At 39.9% G+C, this 18686-nt stretch overlaps 1 protein-coding gene across 1 annotated transcript in view; it reads left to right on the top strand.

Moving 5' to 3' along the window:
- LOC136886224 (uncharacterized) overlaps positions 1–18686 on the top strand; it is a 905658-nt gene that overhangs the window by 573790 nt on the left and 313182 nt on the right. Inside the window, exon 4 of the mRNA XM_068231034.1 lies at positions 14732–14841. Coding sequence (XP_068087135.1) covers positions 14794–14841 — 48 coding nt within the window. The 5' untranslated portion in view covers positions 14732–14793. The remainder of the gene's footprint in view (positions 1–14731; positions 14842–18686) is intronic.

The following is an 18686-nucleotide window of genomic DNA, read 5'->3' as shown; positions in this document are numbered from 1 at the left end:
AGGCCACTCTAAACTCGCGCCCTATTACCGTAGATGACAGTAACTCTGATATCCTGACACCTTCACACTTCCTCATAGGAGAAAGGCTGATATCTCTTCCAAGTACAGCAGATACGTCCATCTATCAAGATTTGACTAAAGTGTACAGACAGAGACAAAAGCTAATCTTACACTTTGAGCAAAGATGGAAAAGGGAATACCTCCTTCAATTAAGGGGTTACCACGAAGTGAAGCAGATCAAGAAAGAAACCGAACTACGGATAGGTGATGTAGTACTTTTACAAGAGGATCTGAAGCCTAGACTGGCATGGAAACGAGGCCGAATCTGTGAACTGCACCGAGGACGAGATGACAGAATCCGAACAGTCATTCTTCAGCTCCCGGATCGCTCAATGGTCACAGGACCAGTGCAGCTGGTCGTTCCCTTAGAAATCGACCGACCAGGGTGGGGAGGATGTTGAAGATTATGACCATGTACAAATTAGAGAATTTTACTTTTGTATGTTGACAGTTGATATAGATAATGACGAAACAGTTGACAGTAGATTTTTATATTGTATGTTCACGAGACGTAATAAAACATCACGATCAGCTAGTTTTGTAATAAACACGCTTTCAATTAACACCCGTAAAATATATCAGATGTGGTTGTAGCCCAGTGGTCACAAGTCCTGGAGTGCCCAGTACGCTCCCGTTACGACGACGGCGACCTCGTCGACCCAATATTTTTTTTCTGTTGGCTTTACGTCACACCGACACAGGAAAGGGCTAGGACTGGGAAGGAGGCGGCCGTAGCCTTAACTAAGGTTTTGCACCAGCATTTGCCTGGTGTGAAAATGGGAAACCACAGAAAACCATCTTCAGGGCTGCCGACAGTGGGGTTCGAACCCACTATCTCCCGAATACTGGATACTGGCCGCACTTAAGGAGAATGGTACAGTAAACAACCTTCAAAGTTTGGTCATTTTAAATCATTTTTATATCAGTTTCTACTGTATGTACAACAACGAAGCTTTTTATATGAAGCATAATATACGTTTACTATGCAAGCACATATCTCAGAATTGATTTTGGCATTATCAAACTCGCCAATTAATTACTCAAAATGGCAGCTCTTTGTGTGTCCGTGCTAACCGTTTCCTTAATAGCTGGGCCATTTATCAATATATTAGTGTTCTGCTTTTTTAAATGTACTGATTGAAGTTACAGCTACAAAACTGACCACTTTCAGAACTATATTTGCAAAATTAGTTTTTTAACTTTGTGTTACTTAAATATTGTAGGCCTATATTTCGGTAATTTTTTTCTGCATGTGGATATTTAGTTTCCAAATAATTATCAACCCTAGGCACATGAGTTTGGTCAGTTTTGTAGACTCTATCACTAAGATCATGAGAGAAAAGTGGCATTGTATTACACCATACAATTTAGGAGTTAGGAGGGAAATGGTTATGAAAAATATAGTTTTGAGAAAATGAGCTGCGAATTTATATGACCTATATGAAGACACAGCAGCCTTCCAGTGGCTGTTAAAATGCTCCTGGGGCATAGGATGTTCCCTCTAAAGCAGTTTTCTTAGCTTCATTTTCCAGTATTAAGCTTCGTATGCTTTGTCTGGCCTCTTTTGTGGCTTTTCGTACCCCTTTTTTTTCAGCAGACTTTATACGCATGACGTCCTCTTGTAGCATTGCACGTTCACTAAAGACACCAGGATTCATGCCTATTTTTTTCAGCACAGCCAACCTACTCATCACTCCATCACTAAATGTCATAACCGCACCATTTGTGGCAATCTTCACAATTGTTTCCACAGAATCCAGTTTTTGGGCACACTTTCCAAATTCTAGCATTGAGAGAATCATTAGCATTCTGTGTATAACCTCCTAAACACCTTTTCAACAGTTCAGTAGCAACTAAATCCTTGAAAACATGCTTAATCACATCCATAATAGCTATTGGTAATGCGTTTTTGTGTTTATATATTTGAACTGTGCCTGCAGCTCGCTGGTACGGGCAGCAGGAATTATCTCCTTTTGGGCAGAAGTATGCAAGTGGATTTCCATCAGATTAGCTTTTACGGTACCAAATAGCCCAGATAGCAGTTCTCATATCATTTACTGATGTTTAATTACTTCTTATGGCATTTCCACAGTAGGTCGTCAGAGTATATATTGCAGAATCTGTCAGTCTGTTTTTTCCAGACAGTAATTTGCCATCTGAAAGGTTTTTCCCCTTGAAGTTTTTCTTCAGGTTGCTCAGTCGTGTACCCATACGTTTCTGAACATGACCCACACATTCAGTTTTGGTGATTGATACACTAGGACCATACGGTTGTATATTTGACACAGCTTTGAATGACTTTGTGTCATCATCACCAATGTATGTTATGTACCGTACGCCATACCTTATCTCTGAACATTCAGAGCTCTCTAAATAGCCTATGCAATGTTTAGCATTTTAAATCATAACTCCTAAAATAGTGCAGATATTTAAATAATTATTTCAGCAAAACGAACTAGAAGAGTGCAGTTAAACATTAAAATATACTTTGAAAAATCAAACTTTTGAAGGTTGTTTACTGTGCCGATCCCCTTAAGCGACTGCAGCTATCGAGCTCTGTGGACCCAATAACACACACATACATACATACATACATACATACATACATACATACATACATAAATACATACATTATAATTATAGACCATTATGCCCTTCAGCGTTCAGTCTGCAAGCCTCTGTGAATTTAATGAACGTCGTCACAATCCTGTATTTGCAACTAGTGCTGTGGCCTCATTCAGTTCTATACCTCTTTAAATCGTTAGAAACTGAGTCTAACCATCGTCGTCTTGATCTCCCTCTACTTCTCTTACCCTCCATAAGAGTCCATTATTCTCCTAGATAACCTATCTTCCTCCATTCGGCTCACATGACCCCACCACCGAAGCCGGTTTATGCGTACAGCTTCATCAGTCGAGTTCATTCCTAATTTAGCCTTTATCTTCTCATTCCGAGTACCTGCCTGCCATTGTTCCCACCTGTTTGTACCAGCAATAATTCTCGCTACTTTCATGTATGTTACTTCTAACTTATGAATAAGAGATCTTGAGTCCATCCAGCTTTCGTTTCCATAAAGCAAAGTTGGTCTGAAAACAGACTGATGTAAAGATACGTCTGGGAGCTGACTTCCTTCTTACAGAACACTGTTGATCGCAACTGCGAGCTCACTGCATTAGCTTTACTGCACTTTGATTCAATCTCACTTACTATATTACCATCCTGGGAGAACACACATCCTAAATACTTGAAATGATCTGCCTGTTCCAGTTTTGTATCACAATCTTGACATTCAGTTCTGTTGAATTTCTTAACTGACATCAGTTTAGTCTTCAAAAGGCTAATTTTCATGGTTGTGTCTCATTTGCGATCAGTCCCATCTGCGATCACAGCAAAATTTGTCATATTTACCATCACTCCCATTACAGTGGGAAAAAAAGAATGTGAAGGAAGACCAGTTCGTGTCCCATTTGCAGTCACTGTAAAATTAGCAGCCTGTCAGAGTTTTCCGTCAATGCAGCAAGGGGACTGCTAATTATGGCGTACTCCACGCAACCGTGTTATAAGGATTCTCCCAAACCGTCCCCTCTCTCTTGAACGATTTTTGAGGTAATATTAGTATATAGTTTGTAACATACTGTAATTATTCCAGCTGTAGACATCCATCGTTGATGTAGCTTTTGTTGTTATGTTATCTGCGTGCTTACTTATGACATGCAGGTAAAATGAAATAGCGTATGGCTTTTAGTGCCGGCAGATCTCAGGACGGGTTCGGCTCGCCAGGTGCAGGCCTTTGGATCTGATGCCCTTAGGCGACCTGCGCGACCTGATGAGGATGAAATGATGATGAAGACAACACAAATACCCAGCCCCCGTGCCAGGGAAATTAACCAATGATGGTTAAAATTCCGGACCCTGTCGGGAATCGAACCCGGGACCTTTGTGACCAAAGGCCTTGAGACGAAGAGAGGCAAGCCTTGTGCTTTATATTACGGATACTCTTACAGAAATTTACTGAAAAGTCAGGGATGTATGGTGACATGGGTGTTTTTCTTTTTACCGCTGGCTTTACGTCGCACCGACACATATAGGTCTTATGGCGACAGTGGGATAGGAAAGGGCTAAGAGTGGGAAGGAAGCGGCCGTAGCCTTAATTAAAGTACATTTGCTTGTTGTGAAAATAGGAAACCACGGAAAACCATCTTCAGGGGTGCCGACAATGTGGTTAGAACCCACTATTACCCGAATGCAATCACATCTTTTCGCGCTATCATTATAGAACTATAATTTCTTCAACTTATTTTTAATCTAAACATTTTCGTAATATTAAGTTCTGGGATTTTGTACATCTAATCCGAGCGTACAGTCAAAAATTATCATTTTACTTATAAAGGTGAAAGTAGGTTGAGCGGCTGCGTGTTTTAACGCGCTACGGCTATGGAGCCAAGATCTGCAGTCGGGAAACGCGTGGGTTCGAACCCCACCGTCGGCTGTTCTCAGAATGGTGGTTTAATATTTTCACTTCCAGGCAAATGCCGAGCCAGTTTCTATCCACAGGCCAGAGCTGAGTCCTCCCACCCCTTACCCAATTTCTTTCACCATAACACACTTCACCTTCATTAGCTCCTCAACTGAGGTTGGTGTCAGGAAGGGCATCCGGCCGTAGAAACATGCCGTATAAATTAATCTCATCTCATCCCCGACCCGGTATCAAGAAATGAGACTAAGGGGTAGACATACATACAGATAGATGAAAGTAGGCAAATCTGATTACTTAACGTGTCTGTATGAATATATGAACAGTTTGAGTTTAGCAGTAATTGAATAGTGTCCCCTACTGTATAAGAAAGTGTAAGTTAACTGCTAAGTTTGAAATGAGATATAATTGCTTTAAAAAAGGGTAGCACTGTCGAAGAAACAGTGTTACAGCAAAACGTTTGATTTGAAATTGCAAAGTGTAAAATTCAACTGTTTTAATACGCCCATCTTTGGACCTACTTCTTAAAACTCATTTAACCGCCTTTACACCCATAGCCATCTGGTAACTCTAAATAAAAAGTTCATTTGAGTCCTTCTTGTTCTCTGTCAGTCCCGGTACTAATGCATCAGTCTCAGACGGTAAATATAAATAATTTAATGCGTTTCAACATACGATTCGTAAGAATCCTAGTATGTAGTTTTGCCAGTTATTCGAGGGATGTCTTCCTGCACCAGACCTTCAGTAGGGAATTCCCTCACAGCAACCTGACTGTATGTCACTGATAAGAGTGATCGCAAATGGGACAATGCTTCACCCGTCAAAAATAAACTAGTTTTGTATTCTACCTGAGTGATCGCAAATGAGACTGATAGCAAATGGGACGACACCATTTTCATACCATATTTATTGCACCTATTTTCAACTTCCAAGATATTAGACTGCATGCTTTTGGCACAATCTTCCATTAAGACCTAGTCGCCAGCATAGGCCAGACTGCTTACTACGTTTCCACTTAACTGAATCCCTCCCTGCCACTTTATACTTTTCAGCAGATGATCCATGTAAACTACGAACAGCAAAGGTGAAAGATTACAGCATTGTCTAACACTCGTAAGTACCCTGGACCAAGAACTCATTCTACCATCAATTCTCACTGCAGCCCAATTGTCAACATATATACCTTTGACTGATTTTAATAATTTACCCTTAATCCCATAGTCGCCCAGTATGTTGAACATCTTTTCCCTCGGTACCTTGTCATATGCTTTCTCTAGATCTATGAAACATAAACACAACCGTCTATTCCTCTTGTAGCATTTTTCAATTACCTGGCGCATACTGAAAATCTGATCCTGACAGCCCCTCTGTGGTCTCAAACCACACTGGTTTTCATTCAACTTCCTCTAAACCACTAATTACAACATCCCTTCTCCCCCTTCCAAGATGCCAGTGAATACTTTGCCTGGTGTACTGCTCAGTGAGATACCTCGATAGTTTTTGCAATCCTTCCTGTTCCCTTGCTTATAGATAATTGCAATTACTGCTTTTGTCCAGTCTGAAGGTACAAACCACGGTGAACCCTTCTCAGGACAGCCGATGGTTAGGACCAGCCCCTCTCAGTCTCCCGAATACAAAGGCATAGAGCCACGGTAGAGCTGCGGCCACCTCTCCTCTGCTCGGTTGACTGGTCGGAGTGCTGAGCTGTCGGACCACAGACCAGCCGTGGCCACTTGTTGGTCGAAACCTTACATTGCATCCGCCGACCCTACTCCCTCCATGGAGCGGCCTCCTTGAATAGCTTAAGGGAGAGCCGCCTTTCCACTATACTTCACCATTTCATGCCTAATTTCATCTAATTCTGTTGCTTTATGACAACAGAGTTTATTTACCATCCTGTCCACTTCCTAAAGCGTAATTTCACCAACATCATTTTCCTCCTCCCATGAGCTCGGTTGTTCACGATACCACCATGCAGATTTCCTTTTATGTTGAGAAGATTTTCAAAGTATTCCCTTCACCTGTCCAGTGATTGCCTGGGATCTATGATGAGTTCACCTGAATTACCCAAAACACTGTTTTTTTCCCTCTCTTCCTAAGATTCTTCATTACTGTCCAGACAGGTTTCCCTGTTGCTTGACCTAACCTTTCCAGGTTATTACCAAAATTTTCTGACGACTTCTTTTTGGATAAACAGTTATTTGTTTCTCTCTGTTTCTTTCATCTATGTTTCAATTCTGTGTCTGCATCAGTCCTTGTTTGGAGCCATTTCTGATAAGCCTTCTTTCTACGTTTACAAGCTGCTCTCACATTATCGTTCCACCAAGATGTTCGCTTTTCCTCATCTTTACACACAGTTGTTCGTAGGCATTCCCTTGCTGTATCCATTACAGCATCCCTGTATGCCACCCATTCTCTTTCTATACCCTGAACCTGCTTATTGTCAACTGTTCAGAACTTCTCAATAATCATATCCATGTATTTCTGTCTAATTTCCTCGTCCTGAACATTTTCTACCCTTATTCGTTTGCGGACAGATTTCGCTTTGTCTATCCTAGGCCTAGAGATACTTACTTCACTGCAGATCAGATAGTGGCCTGTATCATTGAAAAATCCCCCAAAACCTGGTACATTCCTAACAGATTTCTTGAATTCGAAGTCTGTTAAGATATAGTCTATGGATCTGGTACCCCTACCCTCCCATGTGTAGCGGTGAATAGCCTTATGCTTGAAGAATGTATTCAAAACTGTTAAACCCATACTAGCACGGAAGTCCAGCAAACACTTCCCATTCCTTTTAGCTTCCATATCTTCCCCACATTTACCAATCACCCTTTTGTATCCTTCAGTTCTGTTTCCAACTCTCGCATTGAAATCGTCCATTACCACTATCCTATCCTTGCTGGGTTGACCCTGACTACAATGTCACTCAATGCTTCATAAAACTTGTTAACGTCATTCTCATCTGCACCCTCACATGGTGAATATACTGAGACAATTCTCGTCCTAATTCCTCCAACTGCCAAATCTACCCACGTCATTCGCTCATTTACGTGCCTGACAGAAACTATGTTGCGTGCAGTAGTATTCCTGATGAACAGCTCTGCCTCATACTCTGCCCTTCCCTTTTTAACACCCGTCAAATACGCTTTGTAATCTCCTATCTCTTCCTCGTCATCTCCCCTTACCCGAACATCACTTACTCCTAGCACATTCAGATGCATCCTCTTTGCTGACTCAGCCAGTTCTTTCTTTCTCCCATAAGCCCCATTAATACTGATAGCTCCTAATCAAACTCTGTTTCATTCGCAAAGTTGTTTCCAAGGAGTCCCTCGCCTGTCAAATGGGAGTGGGACTCCGTTATTCCCTTAGGTCCGAGACTTGCTTAAATTGTTCTGAGCTCAGTAAATTCATGAAGCAGGATGCTACCCTACTTACACATAGTCCAAGTGAGGATCTCTTCTCTAACGGGTTATGGACCACCGGTGGATTGTATAGTCCTAGCCGCCTGAGCACAAGGAGAGTCATGACTCCGCATATATGTCCAAGACGCGTACTCCCATTCCGTAGCAACCAGTGTCCCAACTCTCAGGACCACTTATTAGGCCACTCAGCCATTGCCCATGGTGACTACAGTAACCCACACCATGAACCATAATAATATAAGAGGTAATTTTTCAACTGCTTATTCTTATTATAACACCAAAATGGCTTGGAAACTAAAATCTATCAAATTATGAAATGATCAAAATGCCAAGTCATGCGTGGGGACATGACACAGAGGTGAGAGCTCACATTCATGAAAACATATTTTACACCAGTAAACCAGCTGGGACACAAATCTGCTCTTTTTAGGAGAATGACCCATCAGTAAAATTTGACATGGTAAAGTGGCCTGCTGAGCTCATATTGCTGAGTTTCCATCCAGATTCAGTCCAGTGGTACGGTATCGGTTAATTTACCTGTATGATAAAGATATTGATTCCCATAAGGAACCTGAAATGTTTGTTCCGAATGAGTAAATTTATAATACCAATATAGTTATTCCGCTATTGGACATTATAAATTTTCCAGCTAATTCATTCCTGGTTGCCAGCTTGTCGCCCCAGTGTGCTAAGTTGGACTCGTCAGTTCTTATGCACGGTATGCACTAGCCATGCATATCGGTAGGTGTGCTATTTACCAACTGATGAGCCCAACTTGGCACACCGGGGTGAAACGCTGGCAACCAGGAATTAGTTAGCTGGAAAATTTATGATGTCCAGTGACGGACCAACTATATTGGTATATGCGCCTCTGAATCCCCAAAAGCAAAGTTGTTATTGGGACGTAAAACCAGTAACATTATTTTTATAAAGCTGTAAATAATAATAATAATAATAATAATAATAATAATAATAATAATAATAATAATAATAATGATGATAATGTTGATTTTACATCCGACCAGCTACTTTTGCGGTCTTTGGAGAATCCGACGTATTGGAAATTTTGTACCTCTGGAGTTCTTGTATGTGGTGGTAAACCAACCAACACGAGACTGGCTTATTTAAGTACCTTCAGATACCACTGGACTGAGCGAGATTTGGCTCAGAAAAGCAGCGCTCTACCAACTGTGAACCACTCAAGCCTGGCTACCAGGAGTTGAATTATAACACTTCTATTATAAAACAGTTTTACAATTTTTCCTCATTTATGACAGTTTTTTGCCTTAGTCACACAAATCATTAAAACTTTTAAGTTAGATAATTTACTTTGGATTATGTAGCATCTGCTAAGTACAGCATAGAATATCATACTATCTTTAAAATTTACTTCCAAAAAAATTAACTGAACTCTTACCTTTATGATTGTTTTGAGAAATAGATAACTGTTCCTACTTACTGCTATTTTCTTATAGCACAGGGTTGTTTAATTCAAGTGAGAAGCATTAGTTGATAGAATGAAATATCAGACATAATTTACTGCAATTTGCATTGTCAAAAACGGCCAATGGTGGCTTTCGCCGTAGAGCTGCCAAGAACCTCTGGCCATTGCTCTTCGTGCTCTGACATCTCGCCACAACAGTAGTAAGACGGCAACAAGTGGAGGTTGTCAGTGTGTGAATAATGGCTGTTTCTCAACCTGTGGATATGATTTGTTTTCATGCACCAAAGAAAATATGCTCTTTAATAATGACAATAATAATAATATAATATAATATAATATAATATAATATAATATAATATAATATAATATAATATAATATAATATAATATAATATAATATAATATAATATAATATATTATTATTATTATTATTATTATTATTATTATTATTATTATTATTATTATTATTATTATTATGTACTGGAAATATTTATCAAATACTCTACTAGTTTTTGTCGTTTATCTCATTATGATATCGCAGCCCTAAGGCTGGTTGGATCCTCAACAGCTCTGCCATCAGCTGTCATAGATGGCCGAGGCATTACTGAAGAGGTGTACTAGTGAAATGAGGAGCGAGATAGTTTCCCGTTCCTTTCCTCCCCGAACCAGAAGCTGCAATTGCATATCAGTCTGCCAAGCCCACTGAAATGTATGGACTAACCGACCCTATGTGCAACATTTTCACACCATTCATAGCAAGGACTGGCTGCAGAAGGAATGGCATTACTAGCATCGCTCATACCTCAGTCACTTTCATTATTGTCAAAGCCAAGGATAAGACCAAAACAGATCAGTGAAAGTAACAAAATTTTTCTAGCCCATACCAGAAGACATACTGCACTGTAAACACAAGGTCCTGCCAGCAAAGGCATTAAGATTGCATGCATACATACATACATACATACATACATACATACATACATACATACATACATACATGCATAATCATTATAGACTGTTATGCATTTCAGCGTTCAGTCTGCAAGCCTTTGTGAATTTTCTAAACGTCGCCACAATCCTCGATTTGCAACTAGTATTGTGGCCTCATTTAGTTCTATACCTCTTATCTTTAAATTGTTAGAAACCGAGTCTAACCATCGTCGTCTTGGTCTACCTCTACTTCTCTTAACCTCCATAACAGAATCCATTATTCTCCTAGGTAACCTATCCTCCTCCATTCGCCTCACATGACTCCACCACCGAAGCCAGTTTATGCGTACAGCTTCATCCATAGGCTTCATTCCTAAATTAGCCTGTATATCCTCAGTCATAGTACCCTCCTACCATTGTTCCCACCTGTTTGTACCAGCAATCATTCTTGCTACTTTCATGTCTGTTACTTCTAACTTATGAATAAGATATCCTGCGTCCACCCAGCTTTCGCTCCCTAAAGCAAAGTTGGTCTGAAAACAGACCGATGTAAAGATAGTTTCATCTGGGAGCTAACTTCCTTCTTACAGAATACTGTTGATCGCAACTGCAAGATCACTACATTAGCTTTACGACACCTTGATTCAATCTCACTTTACAATTTTACCATCCTGGGAGAACACACAACCTAAACACTTGAGATTATCGACCTGTTCTAGCTTTGTATCACCAATCTGACATTCAGTTCTGTTGAATTTCTTACCTACTGACATCAATTTAGTCTTCAAGAGGCTAATTTTCATACCATACTCATTGCACCTATTTTCAAGTTCCAAGATATTAGACTGCAGGCTTTCGGAACAGTCTGCCATTAAGACCAAGTCGTCGGCATAGGCCAAACTGCTTACTAAATTTCCACCTAACTGAATCCCTCCCTGCCATTTTATACCTTTCAGCAGATGATCCATGTAAACTACGAACAGCAAAAGTGAAAGATTACAGCCTTGTCTAACCCCTGTAAGTACCCTGAACCAAGAACTCATTCTACCATTAATTCTCACTGAAGCCCAATTGTCAACATAAATGCCTTTGATTGATTTTAATAACCTACCTTTAATTCCATAGTCCCCCAGTATAGTGAACATCTTTTCCCTCGGTACCCTGTCATATGCTTTCTCTAGATCTACGAAACATAAACACAACTGTCTATTCATCTCGTAGCATTTTTCAATTACCTGGCGCATACTGAAAATCTGATCCTGACAGCCTCTCTGTGGTCTGAAACCACACTCTGGTTTTCATCCAACTTCCTCTCAACGATTGATCGCACCCTCCCTTCCAAGATGCCAGTGAATTCTTTGCCTGTTATACTAATCAATGAGATACCTCGATAGTTGTTGCAATCCTTCCTGTTCCCTTGCTTATAGATAGGTGCAATTACTGCTTTTGCCAAATCTGAAGGTTCCTTACCAACACTCCATGCTAATTTTACTACTCTGTGAAGCTATTTCATTCCTGCCTTCCCACTATACTTCACCATTTCGGGTCTAATTTAATCTATTCCTGCTGCTTTATGACAATGGAGTTTATTTACCATCCTTTCCACTTCCTGAAACGTAATTTCACCATCATCATTTTCCTCTTCGCCATGAGCTTGGCTGTTCGCAACACCATCAGGATGATTTCCTTTTACATTGAGAAGATGTTCAAAATATTCCCTCCACCTCTCCAGTGATTCCGTGGGATCTATTAGAAATTCACCTGTATTACTCAAAACACTGTTCATTTCCTTTTTCCCTCCCTTCCTAAGATTCTTTATTACTGTCCAGAAAGGTTTCCCTGTTGCTTGACCTAGCCTTTCCAGCATGTCCTGGAATCTCCACTGAGGCATGCAACTAGTAACCATGCAGTTAACACAATGTATTAAGTAAATTTCAATTCTACTCACCCTAATTACATGTAGGTGAATTCGAAGCAAACAGCTTTACTGTAAGTTTCTGGATTGAACGTGCATACACAATACTTGTTTTCTGTTTTTAAATTTACGAGGGAAGGTAGAGGTCTCCCGGCTTTAACTGTTTGAATATTTTCATCAAACGAACGGCCAGTAAATAGCTTTTCAAACTGATTTACAATTATATCCATTTTAGACTCATCCATCGTTAATACCACATGTGCACAAAATATAATAAAACACCGAAAACGACGAATAGCACAGGAACAGCACACATAGAATGAACTCACTAATCAGCAAAACACACAATGAATCAACTCGCTAGTTAGCCACAACTCAAGCACTGGAGGTAAGTCACCCCATTGGAATTGGTCAGTTTCATCACGTTGGGCTCTCGCTAGGGGGGTAATCTGTGGGTCCCGTTCGCTGTAAACTTACAGTATACATGCCGACTTTCTCCAAGTTGCTAACAGATGGCAGAGGATAGCATGGGTATGGGGTGACAAATTCTGACCAAGTTTCAATTGCAGCGACATCATTCGGAGGGTTTCAGAACTACATCTGCCACTGAATGCAATTTTAAGATTGAATGCCTTACATCCTTAACTCCTCCATTTGCTGTCTCTTTCTTTCTAGAGTGGAATAGACGGCGAGACCACACCAGCACCACATGTAGTCAAGCAATGGAACTATACAGTTGCGCGGACCTTTTGAACTTCTGAGAGATGAAATCGTTAATATTTGATTTGAAACAACCTAAAATTGTACATCAGACAGTTCTTTGTGTTATCATAACGCATGCAATGAATGCCTTGCATTCAAGGAGAATACGCCCCTGCTTTCCAGGTTATTAGCAAAATCTTCCCACGACTTCTTTTTGGATTCAACAACTATTTGTTTCGCTCCGTTTCTTTCATCTACATACAAATCCCTGCCTGCATCAGCCCTTGTTTGAAGCCATTAAGCTTCATCATTCCACCAAGATGTTCACCTTTTCCCATCTTTACACACAGTATTTCCTAGGCATTCACTTGCTGTTTCTATTACAGCATCCCTGTATGCCACCCATTCACTTTCTATATCCTGAACCTGCTTACTGTCTACTGTTCGAAACTTCTCACTAATCATATCCATGTATTTCTGTCTAATTTCCTCGTCCTGAAGATTTTTTACCCTTATTCGTTTGCAGACAGATTTTGCTTTCCCTATCCTAGGCCTAGAAATACTTAGTTCACTACATATCAGATAGGGGTCTGTATCATCGAAAAATCCCCGGAAAACACGTACATTCGTAACAAATTTCCTGAATTCAAAGTCGGTTAAGATATAGTCTGTTATGAATCTGGTAGCCGTAGCCTCCCATGTGTAGCGGTGAATAGCCTTATGCTTGAAGAATGTATTCGTAACTGCTAAACCCATACTAGCACAGAAGTCCAGCAAACACTTCCCATTCCCATTAGCTTCCATATCTTCCCCACATTTACCAATCCTCCTTTCATATCCTTCAGTTCTATTTCCAACTCTCGCATTGAAATCGCCCATTAGCACTATTCTATCCTTGCTGGTGACCCTGACCACAATGTCGCTCAATGCTTCATAAAACTTGTCAACTTCATCCTCATCTGCACCCTCACATGATGAATACACTGAGACAATTCTAGTCCTGATTCCTCCAAATGACAAATCTACCCACATCATTCGCTCATTTATGTGCGTGCAATGGTATTCCTGATAAAGAGCCCTACCCCAGACTCTGCCCTTCCCTTTCTAACACCCATCAAGTACACTTTATAATCTCCTCTCTCTTCCTCATTATCTCCCCTTACCCGAATATCACTTACTCCTAGCACATCCAGATGCACCCTTTTTGCTAACTCAGCCAGTTCTACTTTCTTTTTTCCATAAGCCCCATTAATATTGATAGCCCCACATCGAATTCCATTTTGTTTGCCAAGTTGTTTCCAAGGAGTCCCTCGCCTGTCAAATGGGAGTGGGACTCCGTAACTCCCATAGGTCCGAGGCTTGCTTAAAATGTTCTGAGCTCGGTAAATTCACGAAGCAGGAAACTACCCTACTTGCACATAGTCCAAGTGAGGATCTCTTCTCTAACGGGTTATGTATTGAATAAATAAGACAGGAAAGTTTTACATACAAACATAGTGATACAGTCAGAAACCTAAACTGTACATGCTGCACTGCTATGCTTAATATCTGTGCTTACTAATCCTGCTGGTGTTGCATCATTTACCCTTGCGCTCATATATTGTATGCATTTTGGTGGCATTAGTGCTTATCCTAAAGCCTTCAAATAGTATGTTATGGTTATTAATTTATCTAGATTTACAGTATATCAGTGCATCTTTTTGTCTTCTCTCATTTTATAAATTTGAGGGCGTGGATTCAAAATTCTTTAATGCCTTTTTTGTTAACTATGTATTGTTGCAGGCTTGAGCATGGTGCATGAAGTGACTCGTTTGAAGTGCAGCTGACCCTGCTTGGCCGTGAACATGAGCGGACCGCGGTCTACGCACCCAGGAGACGGGCTTGAACCAGAGGTAACGTATAATATAGTGTGCAGCAATTCAGAGAATAAAGTTATTTAAGTGTCGTCCATGGAAGGGTAGGAAGATTTAAATAGTTCCGCTCTCCTAAAATTAAAAAAAAAAATCAGTTGTAACATCTCTATATGTACTACTACTAGTTTAATTACCTCCCAACAGTACAGAATGAATGTGTAATGACTTTGAAGACTGTGATTGATTAGCATGAAACCAAGGAGATTTTCTACTCAGACTTGGATGGCTTATTATCAAACATCAGTCAGCAAGATAAAATCATCCTTCTCAGCAATCTCATTGCTATAGTGGGGAAGGATTACGGAGTGTGGATCAATATCATTGGTAAGGAGGGAATAGGCAAAGAAAATTCCAGTGGAGTAAGACTCTTACAGAACTCGATAGCTGCAGTCGCTTAAGTGTTTCCAGTATGCAGTATTCGGGAGATATTAGGTTCCAACCCCACTGTCGGCAGCCCTAAAGATGGGTTTTCCGTGGTTTTCCATTTTCATACCAGGCAAATACTGAGGCTATTCTTTAATTAAAGCCATGGCCACTTCCTTCCCATTCCTAGCCGTTTCCTGTCCCATCGTCGCCATAAGACCTGTGTGAGTCGGTGCGACGTAAAGCAACTTGCAAACAGAAAAATAAAGGAGTCTGACTTCTCTCCAAGTGTGGTGAGCATGGACTAATCATTAATAACACCATATTCTGTCAGAGATCACTTCTAAACATCATGGCTGCATCCTACATCAAAGTGTTGGCATTTCATACACTATGTGATAATCTGCAAAGGAAATCTATGGGATGTTCTTATTGCAAGAGCTAGGATAGGAGCTAATGACTGTTGGACGGATCACAGACCCGTCAGATATATGAATTGAATAGAATGATGCTCTTTTCTGTCCCTTATCAGATGAGGAAACAACAGAAGAACTGTAGCAGCGCTTGTGATATTGAGAAATGCACTGGAAGAGCTTGAAGTCATTCAGGATGCTTGCAAAGATGCTGTTGGCCATCAGACTAGTAAACATCAGGACTGGTTTGATGAAAATGATCAAGAAATTGCAGCTCTGATGACAAAGAAGAGAAAGGCCTTGAAGCCCATGACAAATTGACACAAACTAAAGAACATTGGAATTCAAGAACTGCAACGTGACCCTACAGATAAATTTCAAAACAAAATAAAACAACCTTTCAAGGAAACAGACTTTATTCTCACAAGAAAAGAAAGTCTCACCATCAAAATCCCGAACTCCCCATACTAAGAGCCCTCCTCAAAATACACAAAGTTCGTGTCCCATTAGACCAATAGTAAATTTTAAAGATGCGCCAAGTTACAATTTAAACAAAGAACTCAACCAAATTCTAAAAGAGAAAATTTCACTTAAAAAAGACAGATCAATTAAAAACAGCCTAGAACTAATTAAAGAACTAAACAAACTTAAAATAACAGAGAGACTTCTTTAACATGTACACCAACATACCAGTAGATGAATCCATTAAAATTATCTAAAGTCTTCTTAAAGAAAACACTTCACTACAATAAACCAAAGAAATTATTAGCCTTCTTAGGACAACACTACATCAAAATTGCTTTACATTCAACGACAAAATCTTTCGTCAAAAAGAAGGGTTAGCATTGGGCTCACCATTGTCAGGTATAATAGCAGACATTTTTCTGAAACAATTTGGAAATATCATCTTAACAGGCCAGCATTCAAAAGGAATCTTACACTGGAGCAGATATGTAGATGATATAATATGCATATATGATAATGCCATCATTAATGGGCTCCAGTTATTAAAAACATTAAATTCTTTACACAAGTCCATCAGGTTCACAATGAAGCCAGAAAATAACAAGAAAATAAACTATTTAGACATCACAGTCAGCAGGAATAATGACAACCTGTCTTACAAAGTATACAGAAAGCCCACTCAGACGTCGTACACTATTGACGAGTCGAACCACCCATACACTAAATAGCAGGACTGAATACAATGATACACAGAGCTATTTCCATTCCAATGAGCACAACAGATTTCAATGAAGAGATAAAACTCATTAAAGAAATCGTGAAAGAAAGCTACCATCCTCCGGGCACAACCTAAGAAAAATCTCCGAGAAACCACCACACATGACAGGGAAAAATACTTGGTTCTCAACTACATTAACCTCTTAACATACCAATTATTTACAAAATTGTGATCTTTTTTTTACCTAATTTTTTTATTGTTAAAATGGGCTATTTATTGAAAACTAATGACAGTGGTAACAATAAAAATACATTTTTCGAACTTAACAATGAAATATAAGCCACTGAAAAGTTCCTGCTTTAAAATCCCGAGTATACTTGTGATATTTTTTACGGGTTCTAAAATAAATAACACAGCACTAAACAGATGGCAAGTAATACAACATGACACTCAATACTGTTCAAATGTTTGTGGCTATGTGAAATGCCCTAAAGCAAGGATCAACACACAATGCTACATCGCTAGAAAGCCGCAAAAACGAACTGCCTGAGTCACCGACATCCACTACGGTTGAGTCAGAGACATCTGTTGGCAAAAATAGGACTCTAAAGTAATAATTTCATAAACATCTGGCGGAAATATTGAGAAACAACAAGAAATGAGTATGTTCGGGCTTTTAAATTAGGTACCGACCAATGAGCGACATTCCCGAGTATACTCGGGATTTTATTTTATATAAAAATATAAAATGCCGAGTATACTCGGGCTTTCATGTTAAGAGGTTAACAAGAACACACATAAAGAAGCTAATATTTTCAAGAAACAAGGTTGAAAGTAGCCTTTAGAATGAACAACACACTGCAGAAACACATCAGCAAGTGCAACCTACACAAAAAAGACCCTTTCTCAAAGTTGGCAGTCTATAAACTCTAGTGCCAAGGACCTAACTGAATTGCCACATCTATAGGTCAAACAACATGCAATTTCCACACAAGATACAAAGAACACAAAAACATGATCAGATATAATCGGCATTCATCCTTCGGGGAGCACATATACGACAGTTCACATCATTTCACAGACATCAACACAGATCTAACAATTTTACACATCGAAAATAAAAGTAAATCTTTGAATATAAAGGAAGTAATTGAAATTTACATCACATAAAAAAGCTAACGTAACCAACCTAAATGACCATACACACTTAAAAAATTCTGCCCTCTTTGGTCTACTCACATAACATCTGACAACACTTACTCTTTAAATTATAATTTATCATAATAATAATATCTACTGGGTGAGTTGGCCGTGCGGTTAGGAGCGCGCAGTTGTGAGCTCACATCTGGGAGATAGTGGGTTCGAACCCCACTGTCGGCAGCCCCGAAGATGGTTTTCCGTGGTTCCCTATTTTCACACCAGGCAAGTGCTGGGGCTGTACCTTAGGCCACGGCCACTTCCTTCTCATTCCTAGGCCTTTCCTGTCCCATTGTTGCCATAAGACCTATCTGTGTCGGTGCGACATAAAGCAAATGTCAAAGTAATAATAACATCTAATAGATGCTCTCTATTTCAATTCCATACTTTTATTTACCTAAAAATCATTGACTTGCATGCTTCCATATTACATAAAAGTATATTATAACATGAAGAAGGTTAATAACTTTCTCTTCCCTCTTCATTGATGAAAGAAGGTTCCACAGCGCTCCACTCGCTCCGCTCCTATTTCCCCCTCTCCTCTCCACGGTACAGTATACTAGATTATTATATCCAATTAGAAGGATCCAAGATGTTCCACACGCTCCTCCTCTTCCCCTCCCCTCTCCGCAAATAGTGTGCTATGCTCAAAACTTTCCATTTGCCTC

This window comes from Anabrus simplex, chromosome 1, assembly GCF_040414725.1.
Source record: "Anabrus simplex isolate iqAnaSimp1 chromosome 1, ASM4041472v1, whole genome shotgun sequence".
NCBI lineage: Eukaryota > Metazoa > Arthropoda > Insecta > Orthoptera > Tettigoniidae > Anabrus > Anabrus simplex.
This window is presented reverse-complemented; position numbering and strand designations above follow the sequence as displayed.